The sequence below is a fragment of the Bubalus bubalis genome, chromosome 11, assembly GCF_019923935.1.
Source record: "Bubalus bubalis isolate 160015118507 breed Murrah chromosome 11, NDDB_SH_1, whole genome shotgun sequence".
Taxonomy (NCBI): domain Eukaryota; kingdom Metazoa; phylum Chordata; class Mammalia; order Artiodactyla; family Bovidae; genus Bubalus; species Bubalus bubalis.
Genome location: NC_059167.1, coordinates 101,715,213 through 101,732,809, shown reverse-complemented (window position 1 = coordinate 101,732,809; position 17,597 = coordinate 101,715,213). Strand labels below are relative to the sequence as shown.

The window sequence follows — 17,597 nt, the reverse complement described above, 5'->3', positions numbered from 1 at the left end:
TTCTCTAGTTGAAACCATTCAGAAAGAAATGATTGAGGTCTTGTTACTGGCAATACAGATGAAAGTCTTGAAATACTTGCTTTATATCACCCTGCTTCCCCAGAGACCGAGTGAGTCAGGAAGCTCTAAGAGAACTTGATTATTCGCACATCCCTCTTGAAAGGGAAGGTGCTCTCCACTGAGCAGGATTGCTGCCTTTGAAGTACAACCGATGCTGGGACAGACCGGAACCTTCCAGCTCAGTTCTGGAGTTTTCTTTTGTAGAGTGCTGAATACCCTGGGGCTGTGAACTGATGTATAGTGAAAAGAGAATAATTTCAGTTCCCTGGGGATGTCTTTGAGGATTTGGGGGGCTGGAAAATCCAGTTATTTGATCCTCGTTAATGTTGCTCAGTCGCCCAGTCGTGTCCGACTGTTGCAACCCTGTGGACTTCAGCACGCCAGGCCTCCCTGTCCCTCACCATCTCCCAAAGTTTGCCCAAGTTCATGTCCATTGCATCAGTGATGCCATCCAGCTATCTCATCCTCTGATGCCCTCTTCTCCTCCTGCCCTCAATCTTTCCCAGTATCAGGGACTTTTCCAATGAGTCCCCTTTTTGCCTCAGATGACCAAAATATTGGAGCTTCAGCATCAGTCCTTCCAACAACTGTTCAGTGTTGATTTTCCTTAAGATTGACTGGTTTGACCCTCAGGGATGGGGAAAAACAGAAACAGAACTTTTAAGGCCCTATTTTAGAATTTTGCACTGGGCAGAAATTGCAGGCACCCAGCTTCCATGCCAAAGCTGAATTATGAAAGTGAAGGAATGGGATGTTCACCTTAGCTACAGGAGACAAGTGTTGAGGGTGGCAGGGGGTTTAGGAAGGAGAAAGGATGTCCAAACTCTATTTAATATACAGAATTTTAGGTCCCAAGGCTCAGGATCTTTCATGCCTGCTGCTGAGGATACAGCTTAGAGGATGCAGTTGCATTTTGACCCTGTTTTGTGTACTGCATTCACAGTAGTTAACTTTTTATACTAGGATTATATTATACAAACTGAAAAATATCTGGGTAGCTATCTCATTGGGTGCCCAATTCTCAAGGAACATCAGCTTTAAACTGTTTAAAACTGAACGGTTTAAATTGGGAAGCAAGGGCCTGGGGCCCAGCATCCTGGAAGTGGCTTTGTCCAGAGGGGAATTAATGCTCACCTGTTCAGGTGTCCAGCAGCGTGGCAGAGCACCTGGCCCACTCTCTTCAGGACTGCTCCAACATTCAGGAAATCTTCCAGACTCTCTACTCCCATGGATCTGCCATCTCGGAAAGCAAGATTAGAGAGTTTGAGGTGGAAACGGAGCGGCTGAACAGGTAAGGAGGAATCCTGTGTATTCGGTGGTGGTGTTGAGGGGAAACCCCAGTCCCACCCCAAAGATCCGTTGAGGCTGGCTGATGCATTAGGGCTTAAGGTGATGCTGTTGAGCTGGCAGGTGCGAGTTTCCACCACCCTGCTCATCACAGGAGGGCCGGCTCTGTGGGCCTCTGTGACCTGTCATCAAATGCACAGGTCCTCGTGCTTAGAAGGATCCCACACTCGCTTTACTGCTCTGCTGTCACTGTTTTAAGTGTTAGTTGCACTGTTTTAAATTCTTTAAATAATTTATGAACCAGGGGCTCTGTCTTCTTTCTGTTTTAACACGCTGCTATATTTGTTTATCTACTTATTTCTGGCTGTGCTGGGTCTTCGTACTGCCCTCGGGCTTTCTCTAGTTGCAACCCCTAGTTTCGGTGCCCAGGCCTCTCATTATGGTGGCTTCTCTGGGCTTCAGTAGCCACAGTACACGAGCTCAGGAGTTATGACATGCGGACTCCACTGCCCTGCAGCATGTGGAATCTTCCGAGACCAAGGATCGACCCCATGTCCCCTGCATTGGCGGGCGGGTTCTTACCCACTGTGCCACCAGGGAATTCCCCCTCCCGCTTTTCCTTGTGCACTGGCCCTAACAAACCATGGAGCAGTCCATATGGAATGACAAGTAGGTCAGGATGGCAAGATGGCTCCCTAGCATGCAGGCCGGAGCTACTGAGACATTCCTGGGGTGGACTGGGCACACTAGTCTAACTCTTGCTCCAGTCAAGGGTTGCCTCATTGTATTTATGCTTTTCACAAATGTGTACATCCTCCCATCCCTACATCCTATCCTACTTGCTGCTGCTGCTGCTGCTAAGTCACTTCAGTCATGTCCGACTCTGTGCGACCCCAGAGACAGCAGCCCACCAGGCTTCCCCATCCCTGGAATTCTCCAGGCAAGAACACTGGAGTGGGTTGCCATTTCCTTCTCCAATGCATGAAAGTGAAAAGTGAAAGTGAAGTCGCTCAGTCGCGTCCGACTCTAGCGACCCCATGGACTGCAGCCTACCAGGCTCCTCCGTCCATGGGATTTTCCAGGCAAAAGTACTGGAGTGGGGTGCCATTGCCTTCTCTATCTATCCTACTTAGTTCAGATTTTCTAAGTAGGTCTAACTGTTCTGCTTAGAATAATTTAATTGTGTGCCCAGTTTTATGGGTTCTTCCCAGATCTTATGATGGAGGTGGTTTGAGTTTGTCCTCGTGCCTCTTTGGCAAAGACTGGCTTGTATGTCACCCCAGCAATGAAAGAGGGTTGTTAAAAAAAGCAAAAGAGAAGGAGCAGGGCCAAGCTGTGGTGGCTGCTCTGATTCAGACCTGGCCCCACAGTGGCCGAATGGCGGCCGAGCGTGCGGCGGCTGCCCTCACCCAGCCGTCTTCATGGGGTGCCTACTAAGAACTGGAGAGGCTTGTGAGCCCACCCGTAAGAAACATGGATCCCGTTCCCCCCCGACCATTGCTTCATGCTATTCCCTTTGTGTATGGGAAACCTGAATAAATTGAATTATCCTGTTAGTCCTCCCTGATTTGAAGCTGTTTAATATAGTACTTGAGAACCAAGGAAACATGGCAATCTAGGTCATTTAAATCTTGAAATTAAATGGTTTCCTTATTAAGTCCAAAATAGTTAAGAGTGACAATCCTGCTGATTACCTTGTAGCAGTAAACAAGCAGCGCTCTCCGTATCACAGGCAGGGGAGTGCTTAAAAATTGAACCAGATATGCTCTTTGCAATTTAGTGAAGTCAGATGCCTTCAGGGGCCCTCTGTGTAGGAGGATCTCCTCTCAGCAGATTCTGGGATTTAACAAGCCTGCTTTGTGGTTGAATTGAGGGGGGGTCCTTTCTCTTCAATTATATGCTCCTAAGAGAGACCAATGGCACCCCACTCCAGTACTCTTGCCTGGAAAATCCCATGGACAGAGGAGCCTGATGGGCTGCAGTCCATGGGGTCACAGAGAGTTGGACACGACTGGGTGACTTCACTTTCACTTGTCACTTTCATGCATTGGAGAAGGAAATGGCAACCCACTCCAGTGTTCTTGCCTGGAGAATCCCAGGGACGGGGGAGTCTGGTGGGCTGCTGTCTATGGGGTTGCACAGAATTGGACATGACTGAAGCAACTTAGCAGCAGCAAGAGAGACCAAAGAAGGGAGAACTATTTGGTGCCTGTAGCTCACACTGTCATGGAGTGTAACAGCTTTCCAAAGACTCACAGACAACCCTAAATCCTCAACTTGGGAGGGCAGAGTAGTCCCATTTTGCAAATTAGAAAGCAAATGTTTTGACATTGAATGACTTGCCTCAAGTCCAGAGCTATTAAATAGCCCAGCTGGTCAACCCCTGCCTGTCCACCTCATCTCCATTGTTTTCTGTATTATCACAGCTACTGCTAGAACATGGGAGTGCTTGTAAATTATCTACCAGTATGTTCTGATATCTTTTATTTAACTACCTATCTCAAAGTTGGAGTCCTATTACACTCTAAAAGTATGATAGCCTTTAATTGTGTTTGTATGTGTGTGGCAGAGGCATGGGGTGGGTCATGCCTCTGCCACTACTCAAAATACTACTCAAAAGTACTGTTGCTTTTTGGGCTTCTCAGGTGGCGCTAGTGGTAAAGAACCTGGCTGCCAATGCAGGAGACTTAAGATACGCAGGTTCAATCCCTGGGTCAGGAAGGTCCCCTGGAGGAAGAAATAGCAGCCCACTCCAGTATTCTTGCCTGGAAATCCCATGGACAGAGAAGCCTGGGGGGCTACAGTCCACAGAGTTGCACAGAATCGGACACGACTGAAGCAGCTTAGCATGCAGCATGCAGCTATTAAGCACCTACTATATGCTGGGCTATTTGGATGCCAAAGAAAGTAAAACAGACAAGATTTCATGGAGTTATATCCTGTTAAGGAAGTTAAGCAAAAACAGACCAATAAGAACATGAGAAAGCTCCAAGTAAATATGACACTGTGACTAAATAAAAGGTAGCCTTGGTTTTCAGTACGAAGACAGGGAAGGCATCTCTGAAGGGGGGAAATAGCAACTGAGATTTTTCAGGCGGGAAAGGAACAGCCATGTGACAAACCAGGAAGAGTCTTAAGGGCCAACTTACCAACTTCAAGGCTGGGAAGTGGCTGGTGTGAAGTCTGAACTCCCCAATCCCAGTGGAACTGAGACAGAATGAGTGAAAGGAGGTGCCCCATGAGACAAGGTGGGGAAGTAGTCAGGGCTGTGTGGGCTAAGGAATTTGAGGTCATAGACCAAGTGCCATTGGAAGTTGTTAAGGCGTTTTGTGTAGGGGGAAGAACAGATCTGATTTAAAATTTAAAAGTTCACTCAGATGTGCAGAATGGAAAGGGGTGGGCAGGGGTGGAAACTGAGCCGGTTCTGCAGTGAACGAGCACGGCCAAGTAGAGACAGTTTGAAGGGGTCATTGTATGTGTGGTGATAAAAATCCACAGATGTATAAAATAAGGGGCAGTCTCGAAGACTCACAGATGTCTTACCTCTGTTGTCGGGTGTATGGTGGTGGCATTTACTGAGATGGGGAAGATGGAGGAAGTTATGGTTAGAGGACAGTCAAGAATCCCATGTTAAACTTGAGGTGTCTGTGGAAACCCTGGATATGTGAGACTGGCACTTACAAGAGAGGTATGAGCTAAGAATATGGGAGCCATGGGAACATAAATGGCTGTGAAAGTCTTGGGACTGGATAAAATCACCTTCAGGGGAGAGTGTTGATAGAGGAGCGGACCTAGGACTGAGTCCGAAGGGAATGTCAACTGTCACAGATTATATAGAGAAGAGGGAGCCAGCAGAGGAGACAGGAGAAATAATGACCTTTCGGCAGGGAGAAAACCAGTAGACACCTGTCATGACCCAAATGAAGGAGAATGTTTTAAAAGGTAGGAGCCACTGATACAGGGGTGCTGTCTGAGATTGAATTGACCACATGGAGGTCTGGTTTCATCTAATTGGGACTGAATGTAACTGGAGCAAGTCAAGAAGTAAATGAGAGGGTGGGAAGTCTCTGAAGAGGCCATCATGTGAACAAAGACAGAAAACTATCCTGTAACACCTTACATTGAATCGACCTTGTTGCCAAAGCCACGCAACAGTCTTAGTTATATGTGCTAAGATGCGTGGTCCTAAGATTGATCCTCAAAGCAGATGGCTTCCAAGCTCTTAACATTTTGTGTGTGTGAAACCTTATGTCTCTTTAAGATTTGGTGATCTGAGTACTGCAGATGGGCACATCCTGTGGGGAATGAATTATTGCATCCAGAGCATCAGCGTCCTGGGACAGAAAACAGAGGCTGAAGGCTTCGGCTTTCCTAATCTGCTTTCTGACTTTGCCATAAACTCTTCTGCCTTGAATTTACAGTTCTGATTTTTATAAAACTTATTCTTATCCACTGATTATCCTGCCAGTAGTAGGCAGTTAGGGGACTGTCCAAGCTGGAAAGAGCTTTGGATACACTCCGCAGTTGCCACTCAGGTGCCCCTTAAGTGCAGTCCCTTTCACTCATTGGTTCATCCTTTGCTCCTGCTCTGTAGTGAGCATTCTGAATCAAGGATCTGGAGTCAAACTGCCTGGTTCAGAGCCCAAGGATTAATGTTTCTGTGCCTCTTCTGAGAAATGGAGATAATACTACTTAATTCAAAGGGCTATTGGGAGAGTTACTGAGCAAGGGCTTAACAAATAGTAGCTCTTATTGTAAGGGTTGCTTTTCATTTGTCCCTGTGGAGGGTGGAGGGTGGTTCATTGGAGCATCTGAGTCTTAACTCTCATGAAGGTTAGGGCTCCTTACCATGGTGTATCTCCCAAGCCTAGCACTTTACCTGGCAAATGGCTCATCCATGACTGGTTGGGAAATAACCAGGGAGCAATTTTTATTTCTAATTCACACAGAATTTAATGATTCTTCAGCTTTGAGTTGCTTGCTTTATTACTTCTCATCAGTCGCATTTGCTAAAACATCTAATGAGCTCATATCCTAACGTGCATTTTGGCCAGAATTTAGAGTGGATGACTAAAATCTTGGAATTGTAATCCTAGTGTAAAATTGTGAACGTGATTTTCCTTCCTTTGTAGCCGTATCGAACACCTCAAATCCCAAAATGACCTTCTGACTATAACCCTGGAAGAATGCAAGAGCAATGCTGAGAGGATGAGCATGCTGGTGGGGAAGTACGAATCCAATGCCACCGCGTTGAGGCTGGCCCTGCAGTACAGGTAGGAAGTTGGGCAGGCGGGCGGGCGAGGGGCCACTTTCATTGAGAAAGGCATCCATAGCAAGCTTCTGCATGAAAGTAGAAAACCGAGTTTTAGAAAATGTAACTAGAGGACTGGACCAGCAAATGCTAGGGTGTGATAAGTATTAAAAATCAGTTAGCACCCTGGTAGCAATTAAGAAAATAAGGATAATGAGTGTGGTATTAGTAAAACAGGTATGTTTCTGTTAGCAATGTTCAACTGAAATATTGTTTCATGTAAGTAATATCACTCAAAGTCTTCCCTTTGGCAGTGGTAAAGAATCCGCCTGCCAATGCAGGAGATGGGGGTTCAATCCCTGGGTTGGAAAGATCCCTTGGAGGAGGAAATGGCAACCCACTCCAGTATTCTTCCTGGGAAGTCCCATGCACAAAGGAGCCTGGTGGGCTACAGAATCAGACACGACTTAGTGACTAAACAACAACATCACTCAAAATATCAATTTTTGTGTTACAAGTTCACTTCTTGTTCTTCCAGTCTTTTTTTCCCAGACTTTATTTATATTCATATTATATTCTGCATTGTGGTAAATCTAATGCATTCTCTTCCTTCAGTTTGTTAAACTGTAATATTATTGCTTAAAAGTCTCCATTTATTTTGACTGACTGTATCCCTTCCATCAAGTTTATATGGTATTATTACTCATTTCTCTAAAAGATATTTAGACTCTTGCAGACTCTTGATATTGAAAATAATTCTATGGTGAATAAATTATTACAAAAACTCTCATTCTTGTATTTTCCTTGAGATAAAATCCCTGGGGCAGGAATTATAGATCAAAGGATATGAATATTTTCATGTCTCTTCAGGCATGCTGCCAGTTTTTTTCCCATTAAAAAAAACCAGTTTAAATGAATGTGATTCATTCATTGATGAGCAAGTGGTACCATTTTTTTTTTTCAGCTTCATCAGATTTGGAATTTATCTATTTTTAAATTACTACTTGTTTAATAGCTACAAAACTCAGCTTTATTATTGTTTTCATAGACTTATTATATTAGTGCCACCACTTAGGCATATTTACCAAAGTCCCAGAGCAGTGACTGTATCTTACTCTTGGCATCCTCTCAGAGAATTCAGTATTGTTTTAAGAAACACTGCTTCAAAAAAAAAAAAAATACATATATATATCAAACCAAAATAGAGGAGACCAAAGCTAGAGAGCAATCCTGTTAGTTTACAGACACACCAAAGCAAACAGATGATCGTCTGTGACTACTCTTGAAACAGACTCTCCTGCACCCTCAGTCTCCCTTTCATCTGTACAGAAGAAGCAACGCTAACTTGAAAGACCAACTGCCCTTGAGAAGGGGAGCTGCCAGCACCCAGAGGCAGTCATTGGACTCTCTTTCCTGTCTCTTAGTAAAGGAACTTGAAAGTAAAGACAATAAAAAAAAAAAAGTCTGTTGACTAAGTGTTGAGTAAAGCCACATTGCCCCTGCTCAGCTTGGAGAAGCTCATCAATTCTTTGCTTGGGGGTGATTTTCACTACTGCAGGCATTTGGCCAGGATGACTCAAGCATGATACACACACTCCATCCAATGCAGACATGGGTCCCTATGGGGCCATGGGCAGCAGTGGCTTTCCAGAGGTCACTGTTTGATCCTCTGTCCAGTGTACCCGTAGAGAGAGCTCCACACTCCAGCTCTTGTCAGAGATTTTGTGAGTGTTTCATGACGCAGCTTTACAAGCCTCTGGCAGAACTTTCTATGACAATGGAGCTGTTCTCTGTGTTATCCAGTGCGGCAACTGCTAGCCACACATGGCTGTTAAACATATGAAATATGCCCACTGCTGCAGAGAGACTGAATGTTCATTTACTTACCTTAAGTTCTTTTTCATTTAAATATCCACATGTGGCTAGTGGCCATTCTATTGAATAGGCAGGTCTCGGTTAAAAGAATCCCCTTTCTGGGCTGCTATATGAATTCCCTATTATCGTATAACTGTTTATTATGTCAAAGCTTCTGGGGTCAGGAATCTGGGAGTGATTTGTCTAGGTGGTTCTGGCTCAGGGTCTCTTGAGTTTTTGGTCAAGCTCTCAGCCAGTGCTGCGTCAGCTTAACTGGGGCTGGCAGATCTGCTTCGAAAGGCTTCGGGTAGAATCCTTAGTCCTTCACTGGCGATTGGCTGGCGCCTTAGTTCCTAACCACACAGGCTGCTCCATAGGGCTGCTCAACGGTCTTCAAGACGTGGCAGCTGGCCTCCTCTGAAAAGGATGGTCCAAGAGGAAAAGGGAAGGGAGGAAAGAGAGAGAAAGACCAAGATGGAAATCATCACGTTCTTTAATAACCAACCTTGGATGTGATAACCCATCACTTTTGCCTTACTCTCTTAGTCACACAAACCAGCTGGAACCAGGCGGAAAGGGATTACAGGAGGTGTGGCGATCCAGGTGGGCGGGGCGCACCCAGAGGCTGGTCGCTGTGAGCGCATCACCTTTCCCTTCGAGCTGATCATCAAAAGAGCAGCAGACTTGCCTCTCTCTTCTTCATTGCTTCCCTTGTATTTTTCTAGATCATAGTCTAAAGTTTTGTTTTTTGTTTTTTTTTAAAGCAGGGCAGGGAGGGGGCCACAAAGCAGAGCGAGCCCCTGACTCTGTCCATGAGTGCCTATGGGCGTGTCCTTGCCGACCTGGGCAGGGAGGCTGAGAGGCAGGGCTCGCAGTGCACCGCAGGGGACTCGCCATTCTCTGCCCTAGCTGATGATGCTGTGTGCTTCTCTTTCAGCGAGCAGTGCATCGAAGCCTATGAACTCCTCCTGGCTCTGGCCGAGAGCGAGCAGAGCCTCATCCTGGGGCAGTTCCGGGCGGCCGGTGTGGGGTCGTCCCCTGGTAAGTGTGGCCGGGTCCCTGCAGCCCCTGCTCCTCATCCCCCCACCTCTTCTGGTCTCCTGCCCCCCGTCTCGGCTGTTGGCATTGGCACGCCTCCCAACAACATGAAATTCACTTGTCAAGTGTGTTTTTCATTTTTTCCTCATGACTGAGTGAGTAAATTGTTTATGTTGAATGCAGCAGGAACTGAAGTGGAAACAGCATTACAGACAAGTTAAAACAAACAGGCCGTCTTGGAAAACATACTCTCCCAGGCCGACTCTAGGACCAGATGGGGCAGGAGGCCCAGATTTGCCCTGAAAGGGACCAGCTCTCCCACAGCCTCCCTGCAATGCTGGTGCCTGAGGGTCCCTGTGCTGCCCACAAGGCCTTTGCCTCATCTGGCAGTGCATTTTCTCCAGATTTGTTCCTTTGAATTCAAAGGAACATGGGTTCCCCCTACCTGCTCTCCAGGTGACATAGGAATGCAGAGGAACATTTCACACCTTGTTATCTTCAGCTTCACCAATGCCAGCCCCGGGGGCCTGCTGCCCACCTCCCCTCCCTGCCTGTCCTCCACTGCAGGGGTCATGCATCCCCCAGGGTTGGCATCATTTGTCCCTCCAGACCCACACCGCCCCCCACCACTGTGCCCCAGTGCTGAGTAACTAGAAGGGCTATGAACTGAAAAAGACACACGCAGGGCATCCTAGTTACCATCATTTGCCAAAACTTCACCCTTGACTATGACTGTGGGCCTTGACATAACATGGGGACGATGACAGGGGAAACAGTGTTTGGAAGGAAACAGAGGTTCAGCGACTGAGGCCCCCGGTCCTGGGGCCTCCTGGCTCCCCCAGCCTACACTTGACCACAGCAACTTCTCCCGAGAAACCACGGCAAGTGAACAAAAAACTGACGAGATGACTCGAGAGTCAAAGGTGAGAACTCTGCGCAGGCTGGCGAGCAGGCCACCCGTCATCCTTTTCCTCCTAGGCTGTGAGCCCGTATTAAGGCTGTCCTTCCAGGACACACCTTGCAAAGAAGCTCGCATCAGGGTACCTCCTGAGTGCATCTCCCGTCCTCCTTGCCAGCTCCTCCCTCCCTGCCCAGGCTTTAGCTTTTCTTTTTTTTTCTTTTTTAATAAGACCTGACGGAATCCCAGTTGAGCTATTTCAAACCCTATAAGATGATGCTGTGAAAGTGCTGCACTCAATATGCCAGCAAATTTGGAAAACTCAGCAGTGGCCACAGGACTGAAAAGGTCAGTTTTCATTCCAGTCCCTAAGAAAGGCAATGCCAAAGAATGCTCAAACTACCACACAACTGCATTCATCTCACACACTAGTAAAGTAATGCTCAAAATTCTCCAAGCCAGGCTTCAGCAATACATGAATCGTGAACTTCTAGATGTTCCAGCTGGTTTTAGGAAAGGCAGAGGAACCAGAGATCAAATTGCCAACATCCACTGGATCATGGAAAAAGCAAGAGAGTTCCAGAAAAACATCTACTACTGCTTTATTGACTATGCCAAAGCCTTTGACTGTGGACCACAATAAACTGTGGAAAATTCTTCAAGAGATGGGAACCAGACCACCTGACTTGCCTCTTGAGAAATCTGTATGCAGGTCAGGAAGCAACAGTTAAAACTGGACATGAAACAACAGACTGATTCCAAATAGGAAAAGGAGTATATCAAGGCTGTATATTGTCACCCTGCTTATTTAACTTATATGCAGAGTACATCATGACAAACACTGGATGAAGCACAAGCTGGAATCAAGATTGCCAGGAGAAAGATCAATAACCTGAGATATGCAGATAACACCACCCTTATGGCAGAAAGTGAAGAAGAGCTAAAGAGCCTCTTGATGAAGGTGAAAGAGGAGAGTGAAAAAGTTGGCTTAAAGCTCAACATTCAGAAAATGAAGATCATGGTATCCGGTCCCAGTGGAAACAGTGGCTGACTTTATTTTGGGGGGGCTCCAAAATCATTGCAGATGGTGATTGCAGCCATGGAATTAACAGACACTTACTCCTTGGAAGAAAAGTTATGCCCAACCTAGACAGCATCTTAAAAAGCAGAGACATCACTTTGCTATCAAGTTCCTTCTAGTCAAGGCTATGGTTTTTCTAGTAGTCATGTATGGACATGAGAGTTGGACTATAAAGAACGCCGAGCACCAAAGAATTGATGCTTTTGAACTGTGGTATTGAAGAAGACTTGAGAGTCCCTTGGACTGCAAGGAGATCCATCCAGTCCATCCTAAAGGAGATCAGTCCTGGGTGTTCATTGGAAGGACTGATGCTGAAGCTGAAACTCCAATACTTTGGCCACCTGATGCAAAGAGCTGACTCATTTGAAAAGGCCCTGATGCTGGCAAATATTGAAGGCAGGAGAAAGGGACGACACAGGATGAGATGGTTGGATGGCATCACTGACTCAATGGGCATGAGTTTGAGTAAACTCTGGGAGTTGGTGATGGACAGGGAGGCCTGGCATGCTGTGGTCCATAGGATCGCAAAGAGTTGAACATGACTGAGCAACTGAACTGAACTGAACTGAGCTGAATTTCAAAGGTCTTTTTTTTTTTAATTTATCCATTTATTGGCTGTGCTGGGCTTCGTTGCTGCACTTGGGCTCTCTCTAGTTGTGGAGAACAGGGGTACTGTTCATTGCGGTGAGTCAGCTTCTCTTTGTGGTGGTTTCTCTTCTTGCGGAGCACACTCTCTAGGCACGCAGGCTTCAGCAGTTGCAGCTCCCGGGGCCCAGAGCGCAGGCTCAGTAGTTGTGGTGCATGGGTTTAGTTACCACGTGGCATGTGGGATCTTCCCAGACCAGGGATTGAACCTGTGTCTCCTCCGTTGGCAGGTGGATTCTTGACCATTCTGAGCCACAAGGAACCCAGGCTCTAGCTTTTGCACTAAACAAACACTCGCCTGTTTTTCCTCCTTCCCTCCTTTCCTCAGTTTTGACATGGACAGGACTCTGAAATACAGGAAGTATCCTGGGTATTAATTTCCTGCTTCATATCCAAGTCACCCAGTGAGGAAGCAGGCCTCCATTTGTATGTGTGACCATCCTCCACCTCTCTCTCTGGGTTTTCTTGTTTTTTTGTTGTTGTTTTTTAAATAGTATTACTCTCCCAGCCCAACAGTAGAAACTCTGCCAGCTTTTCCATTAGGAAGCTCATTTTTCAGGGTCTTTTAAACCAAACCATAAAACTTTATTCTTCCTATTAAGCAGAGTCCTAAAATGATCTTGGCTTGCTGTCAAGTTCTTTTTTTTTTTAATAAATGTATTAAGGAAAATAATTAAAGGCCAAAAATCAATCATTTTATTTCTACTTTTTCTCAGAGGACTGTCTTAGTCTGTGCTATCCTCAAAACGCACCTCATATGAAGCTTGTCCCTACTCAGCACAGTGACTTGGATAGGAGCTAAAAGGACTTAAATCTGCATTTTAAATATTTAAAATCAATAATAAAACGCCTTGTATTCACATAATCCTGGTTGGCTCATGGGTCTACTTATAAAATGGAGCAGTCGGTTAATATGCCTCTTCAGAATTCAGAGAGCAGTCAGCTGTGGATGTCTGTAAAGTATCTTATTTAGCAGCTTTTTAAGCTTACTTTTTAGCAGCTCCCTATTAAACCTGACTCTTCCATTCTGCCCACAGTTGCAGTGATATGTCATCCTGCCCTAACGTGCCATGGAGTCGCACAGCAAGAATGAGTTGTAACATTCACCCACAGTGTCAGTTATAGGGATTTCTCCTTTGTTTCTTCTTGACTGCACAACCATTCATCCTGGATGATTTAGACGGTGGTTTTCAAACTGTGCCTGGGAATCTGGAGGAGTTTCTTTGGGCCTCAGTGTTGGGCTTGGAGGGTGGGAAAGCTGAGTGTATCCCCCTCCCCATACCCCCTGCCCACTTAAGCCAGTTTCATATTTACCATTTTTGTATCTTAGACTTTGGCATTAGATTTCATTTATAAATATTGGAAGATTGAGGGTCTGGGCTGTAGAGGTAACAAACCAATGACTTATTTGGCCTGCAGAGTTTTTGAAAACGCAGCTAGAAAATCATGGCCGCCTTGGGCAGGGGATCCCCAGTCCGGCTGCGTGCTGGTGGCCACCATCCTGAGTCTTGCTGCAGACGTTAGCTGGCTGTGAGGGGCATGGAGCTTGCCCCTGGACATGACTGCACTCAGGGAGAAAGGTCAGGGAGAGCATCCACGCAGGACATCAGAGCCAATCCCAAGGTTTTCGTTTTAACCATTAGTTCTGTGTCTCGTGCCTACATGAAGTTCTAAGCGAAGCTGCAGACATGTGGAACCATGGCGAGGTTGGGCCTCATTTCCCCTTGGTCTCGAAGGAAGCGCTGAGCAGCTGAGGGAGACGGGCCGCACAGGAGTCTTGGGGTTGCGTGCCGGGAGCAGCCAGGAGCCTCAGGAGTTAGGAAATCAGAGCAGGTTGCCGCTGGACACAGAGCTGGAAGCTCACACGGGCCAGCCCTTTGTCTGTGGGGGAAGAGAAAGCCTTCCTCATCGTGGCTTCTGGGTGAAGGGCCGGCCCCAGGACGCACACACCGCCCCTGTCTCCACCAAGCCACCTCCACCCTGAGTGCCTGCCCCATCACCCAGCCTTGTTTATCTAGACCGTTGCTGATTAATTAACCCCTTGGTTTCTTGCAGGAGACCAGTCAGGGGATGAAAACATTACTCAGATGCTCAAGCGAGCCCACGACTGCCGGAAGACAGCTGAGAACGCCGCCAAGGCCTTGCTCATGAAGCTGGACGGCAGCTGCGGGGGCGCCTTCGCGGTGGCCGGCTGCAGCGGGCAGCCCTGGGAGAGCCTGTCCTCCAACAGCCATACCAGGTAGTCCGCGCTCCTGCCGCGCCAGGCGGGCGTCCACCAGCTCCACTGGCCAAGCTCGAGAACTGCGAGGCTCGGGGGTGGCAGGCTGCACCCTCCCGAGAGTTGGGATCTGAGCGGGAGAGCTGGAAAGTGCCTTCTCATGTTGCCGCCCAGAGGGAAGAGGCAGAACCATGTTGCTTTCTGTCCTGTGCCCTTTCCCACTTTGTTCTGCCCTCCATTTCCTAACAGTCCTTGATTTTCAAGAAGCATCTGGAGTGCTGAAGGCCCATGTGCTGCAAATGGTCCAGAGGCATCCAAGCCCCAGACCGCCTCCTAGTTCCAGGCTGCGTTCTCTCCCTTCCTCCTGTGCCTGTGTCCTTCGTAAACCCTTCTCAGGCAACAGGCTTCCCTTCTCCCACCTTTTGCCCTGTAGAGTGAGGCCATATTCATAGCATGTGTTTAGCAGATGCTTAGCATGAACTGGGGTTCAAGTTCAGTATCTGTGAATCTAGAAAACTGAAGCGGGTGCTTGAACAAGATGGGGAGGAAAACAGTGAACACCTTGCTAAGCATAATTTGCTGAAGAGGTTGGATTCCACTGTGTGTGGGTGGAGAGTCATAATGAAACGTTTTCCAATGATCTTCTCATGTCTTGTCACCAAAATCCCTAAAAACATGAATGCCTTCCCTTTTTCTTTCTCTTTTTTTTTAATTGATTTACAATATTGTGTTAGTTTCTGGTATACAGCTAGTGATTCATATATATGTGTATATATATATATATTTCTTCATATTCTTTTCCATTTTAGTTTAATACATAACATTGAATATAGTTCTCTGTGCTATACAGTAGGACCTTATTATTTGTTTATTTGATATACAGTGATTTGTATCTGCTAACCCCAAACTCCTAATTTATCTCTCCCACCTCCTTCCCCCTTTGGTAGGCATAAGTTTGCTTTCTATGTCTGTGAGTCTATTTCTGTTTCATAAATAAGTTCATTTGTATCATATTTTAGACTCTGCATATAAGTGATAGCATATATTTGTCTTTCTCTGTCTTACTTCACTTAGTGTGATAATCCCTAGGACCATCTATGTTGCTGCAAATAGAATGCCTTCCCTTTATGTTCCAGTTCTGTCTAGAAAGTACTTTGTTAGAGATTCTCATGTAATAACCACATCACAAAAGATAGGAAGAGTAATGACCCCATTTTTACAGGTGAGAGAGCCTTGGCTCAGAGATGTGTGAGTGACCTGCCGACATGAAGTCACATAACTGACAGCTCAGAGGGGTGTTCAGACCCAAGCCCAGGCTGCGGCACCAAGTGTATTCTTTTCACTAGGCCAGGTTGGAGCTTATGACTTAAAAAATGCTGTTTGCTTACAGGTCAAGCAACCAAAACCACGTAAGGGTGTATTCAATCTCAAGGGCAAAAAGAGAAATACTGATGTTTTGTTCGGTACCTGAAGGGAACATAATGATCCCAGCTGTCTCTCCTGCTGGCAGGACCCCGGCCATCTGCCCAAGTGCCGACTTACCTGTTCTGGACCTGGTGCCTCAGGAAAGGTCACATTCCCAGAAACACACTTGGCCAGGTGCCCACAGACACAAGGGAGTTATTTCCTTTTGACTCCAGCAACAGTTGTCTTATTCAAGGAAGCAAAGCACAGATGATCATTTATTTATTTTCTTTTTTTTTTTTAATTTAAATTTATTTATTTTAATTGGAGGCTAATTACTTTACAATATTGTATTGGTTTTGCCATACATCAGCATGAATCTGCCATGGGTGTACACATGTTCCCCATCCTGACCCCTCCTCCCTCCTCCCTCCCCATACCATCCCTCTGGGTCTTGAGCCTTGAGCCTTCTGTATCCTGCATGGAACCTGGACTGGCAATTCGTTTCTTGTATGATATTATACATGTTTCAATGCCATTCTCCCAAATCATCCCACCCTCTCCCTCTCCCACAGAGTCCAAAAGACTGTTCTATGCATCTGTGTCTCTTTTGCTGTCTCATATACAGGGTTATCGTTACCATCTTTCTAAATTCCATATATATGCATTAGTATACTGTATTGGTGTTTTTCTTTCTGGCTTACTTCACTCTGTATAATAGACTCCAGTTTCATCCACCTCATTAGAACTGATTCAAATGTATTCTTTTTAATGGCTGAGTAATACTCCATTGTGTATATGTACCACAGCTTTCTTATCCATTCATCTGCTGATGGACAAAACCAGATTGTTTTGTTTAAACTCATAAAGCAGATGCTCTTCTTAATGACTTTTCCAGATGTGGATAATCTGTAATTTCCACATTCATTTAGAATAGAAATACAGTTCTCACGTTGAAAGTAAATTCTGTCCTGTTGAATTAGTGAGCACAAGAGTTGGGTTGACAGGAATAGTGTGCTGTTTCAATAGCTTATAAGGGGTTTCTTACAGGTTTTTAGCTCACACCTCCCCACCCACAAAATAATTATTACCTGCAAAATATATAAATAAAAATAATACTTTAATCTAAGTCAGATTCAAGTGTAGAGCCAGGCAGGAGTGGGAACATTTTCTCTCCAGCCCTTCAGTGGAAACTGTAAGGGTGAATATTGATTAGAAATATTTTAATGTATGAATGAGCCTTGATTTTGAGACAGTCTTCTTCAGTTGAGTTCAATCACTCAGTCGTGTCCGACTCTTTGTGACCCCATGAATTGCAGCACGCCAGGCCTCCCTGTCTATCACCAACTCCCGGAGTTCACTCAAACTCACGTCCATTGAGTTGGTGATGCCATCCAGCCATCTCATCCTCTGTCGTCCCCTTCTCCTCCTGCCCCCAATCCCCCCCAGCATCAGAGTCTTTTCCAATGAGTCAACTCTTCACATGAGGTGGCCAAAGTACTGGAGTTTCAGCTTTAGCATCATTCTTTCCAAAGAACACCCAGGACTGATCTCCTTTAGAATGGACTGGTTGGATCTCCTTGCAGTCCAAGGGACTCTCAGGAGTCTTTTCCAATGCCACAGTTCAAAAGCATCGATTCTTCGGCGCTCAGCTTTCTTCACAGTCCAACTCTCACATCCATACATGACCACTGGAAAAACCACAGCCTTGACTAGACGGGCCTTTGTTGGCAAAGTAATGTCTCTGCTTTTGAATATGCTATCTAGGTTGGTCATAACTTTCCAAGGAGTAAGCGTCTTTTAATTTCATGACTGCAATCACCATCTGCAGTGATTTTGGAGCCCCAAAAAATAAAGTCTG

The 17,597-nt window shown here is 46.0% G+C and overlaps 1 protein-coding gene across 2 annotated transcripts in view; it reads left to right on the top strand.

The window, feature by feature from the left end:
- Window positions 1-17,597, top strand: part of MCC (MCC regulator of WNT signaling pathway) — a 523,821-nt gene that overhangs the window by 469,301 nt on the left and 36,923 nt on the right. For both annotated transcript variants that reach the window (XM_025296457.3, XM_025296459.2), the window contains 4 exons: window positions 1,203-1,351; window positions 6,480-6,620; window positions 9,390-9,493; window positions 14,170-14,353. In XM_025296457.3, the coding sequence (XP_025152242.2) occupies window positions 1,203-1,351; window positions 6,480-6,620; window positions 9,390-9,493; window positions 14,170-14,353 (578 nt within the window). The remainder of the gene's footprint in view (window positions 1-1,202; window positions 1,352-6,479; window positions 6,621-9,389; window positions 9,494-14,169; window positions 14,354-17,597) is intronic.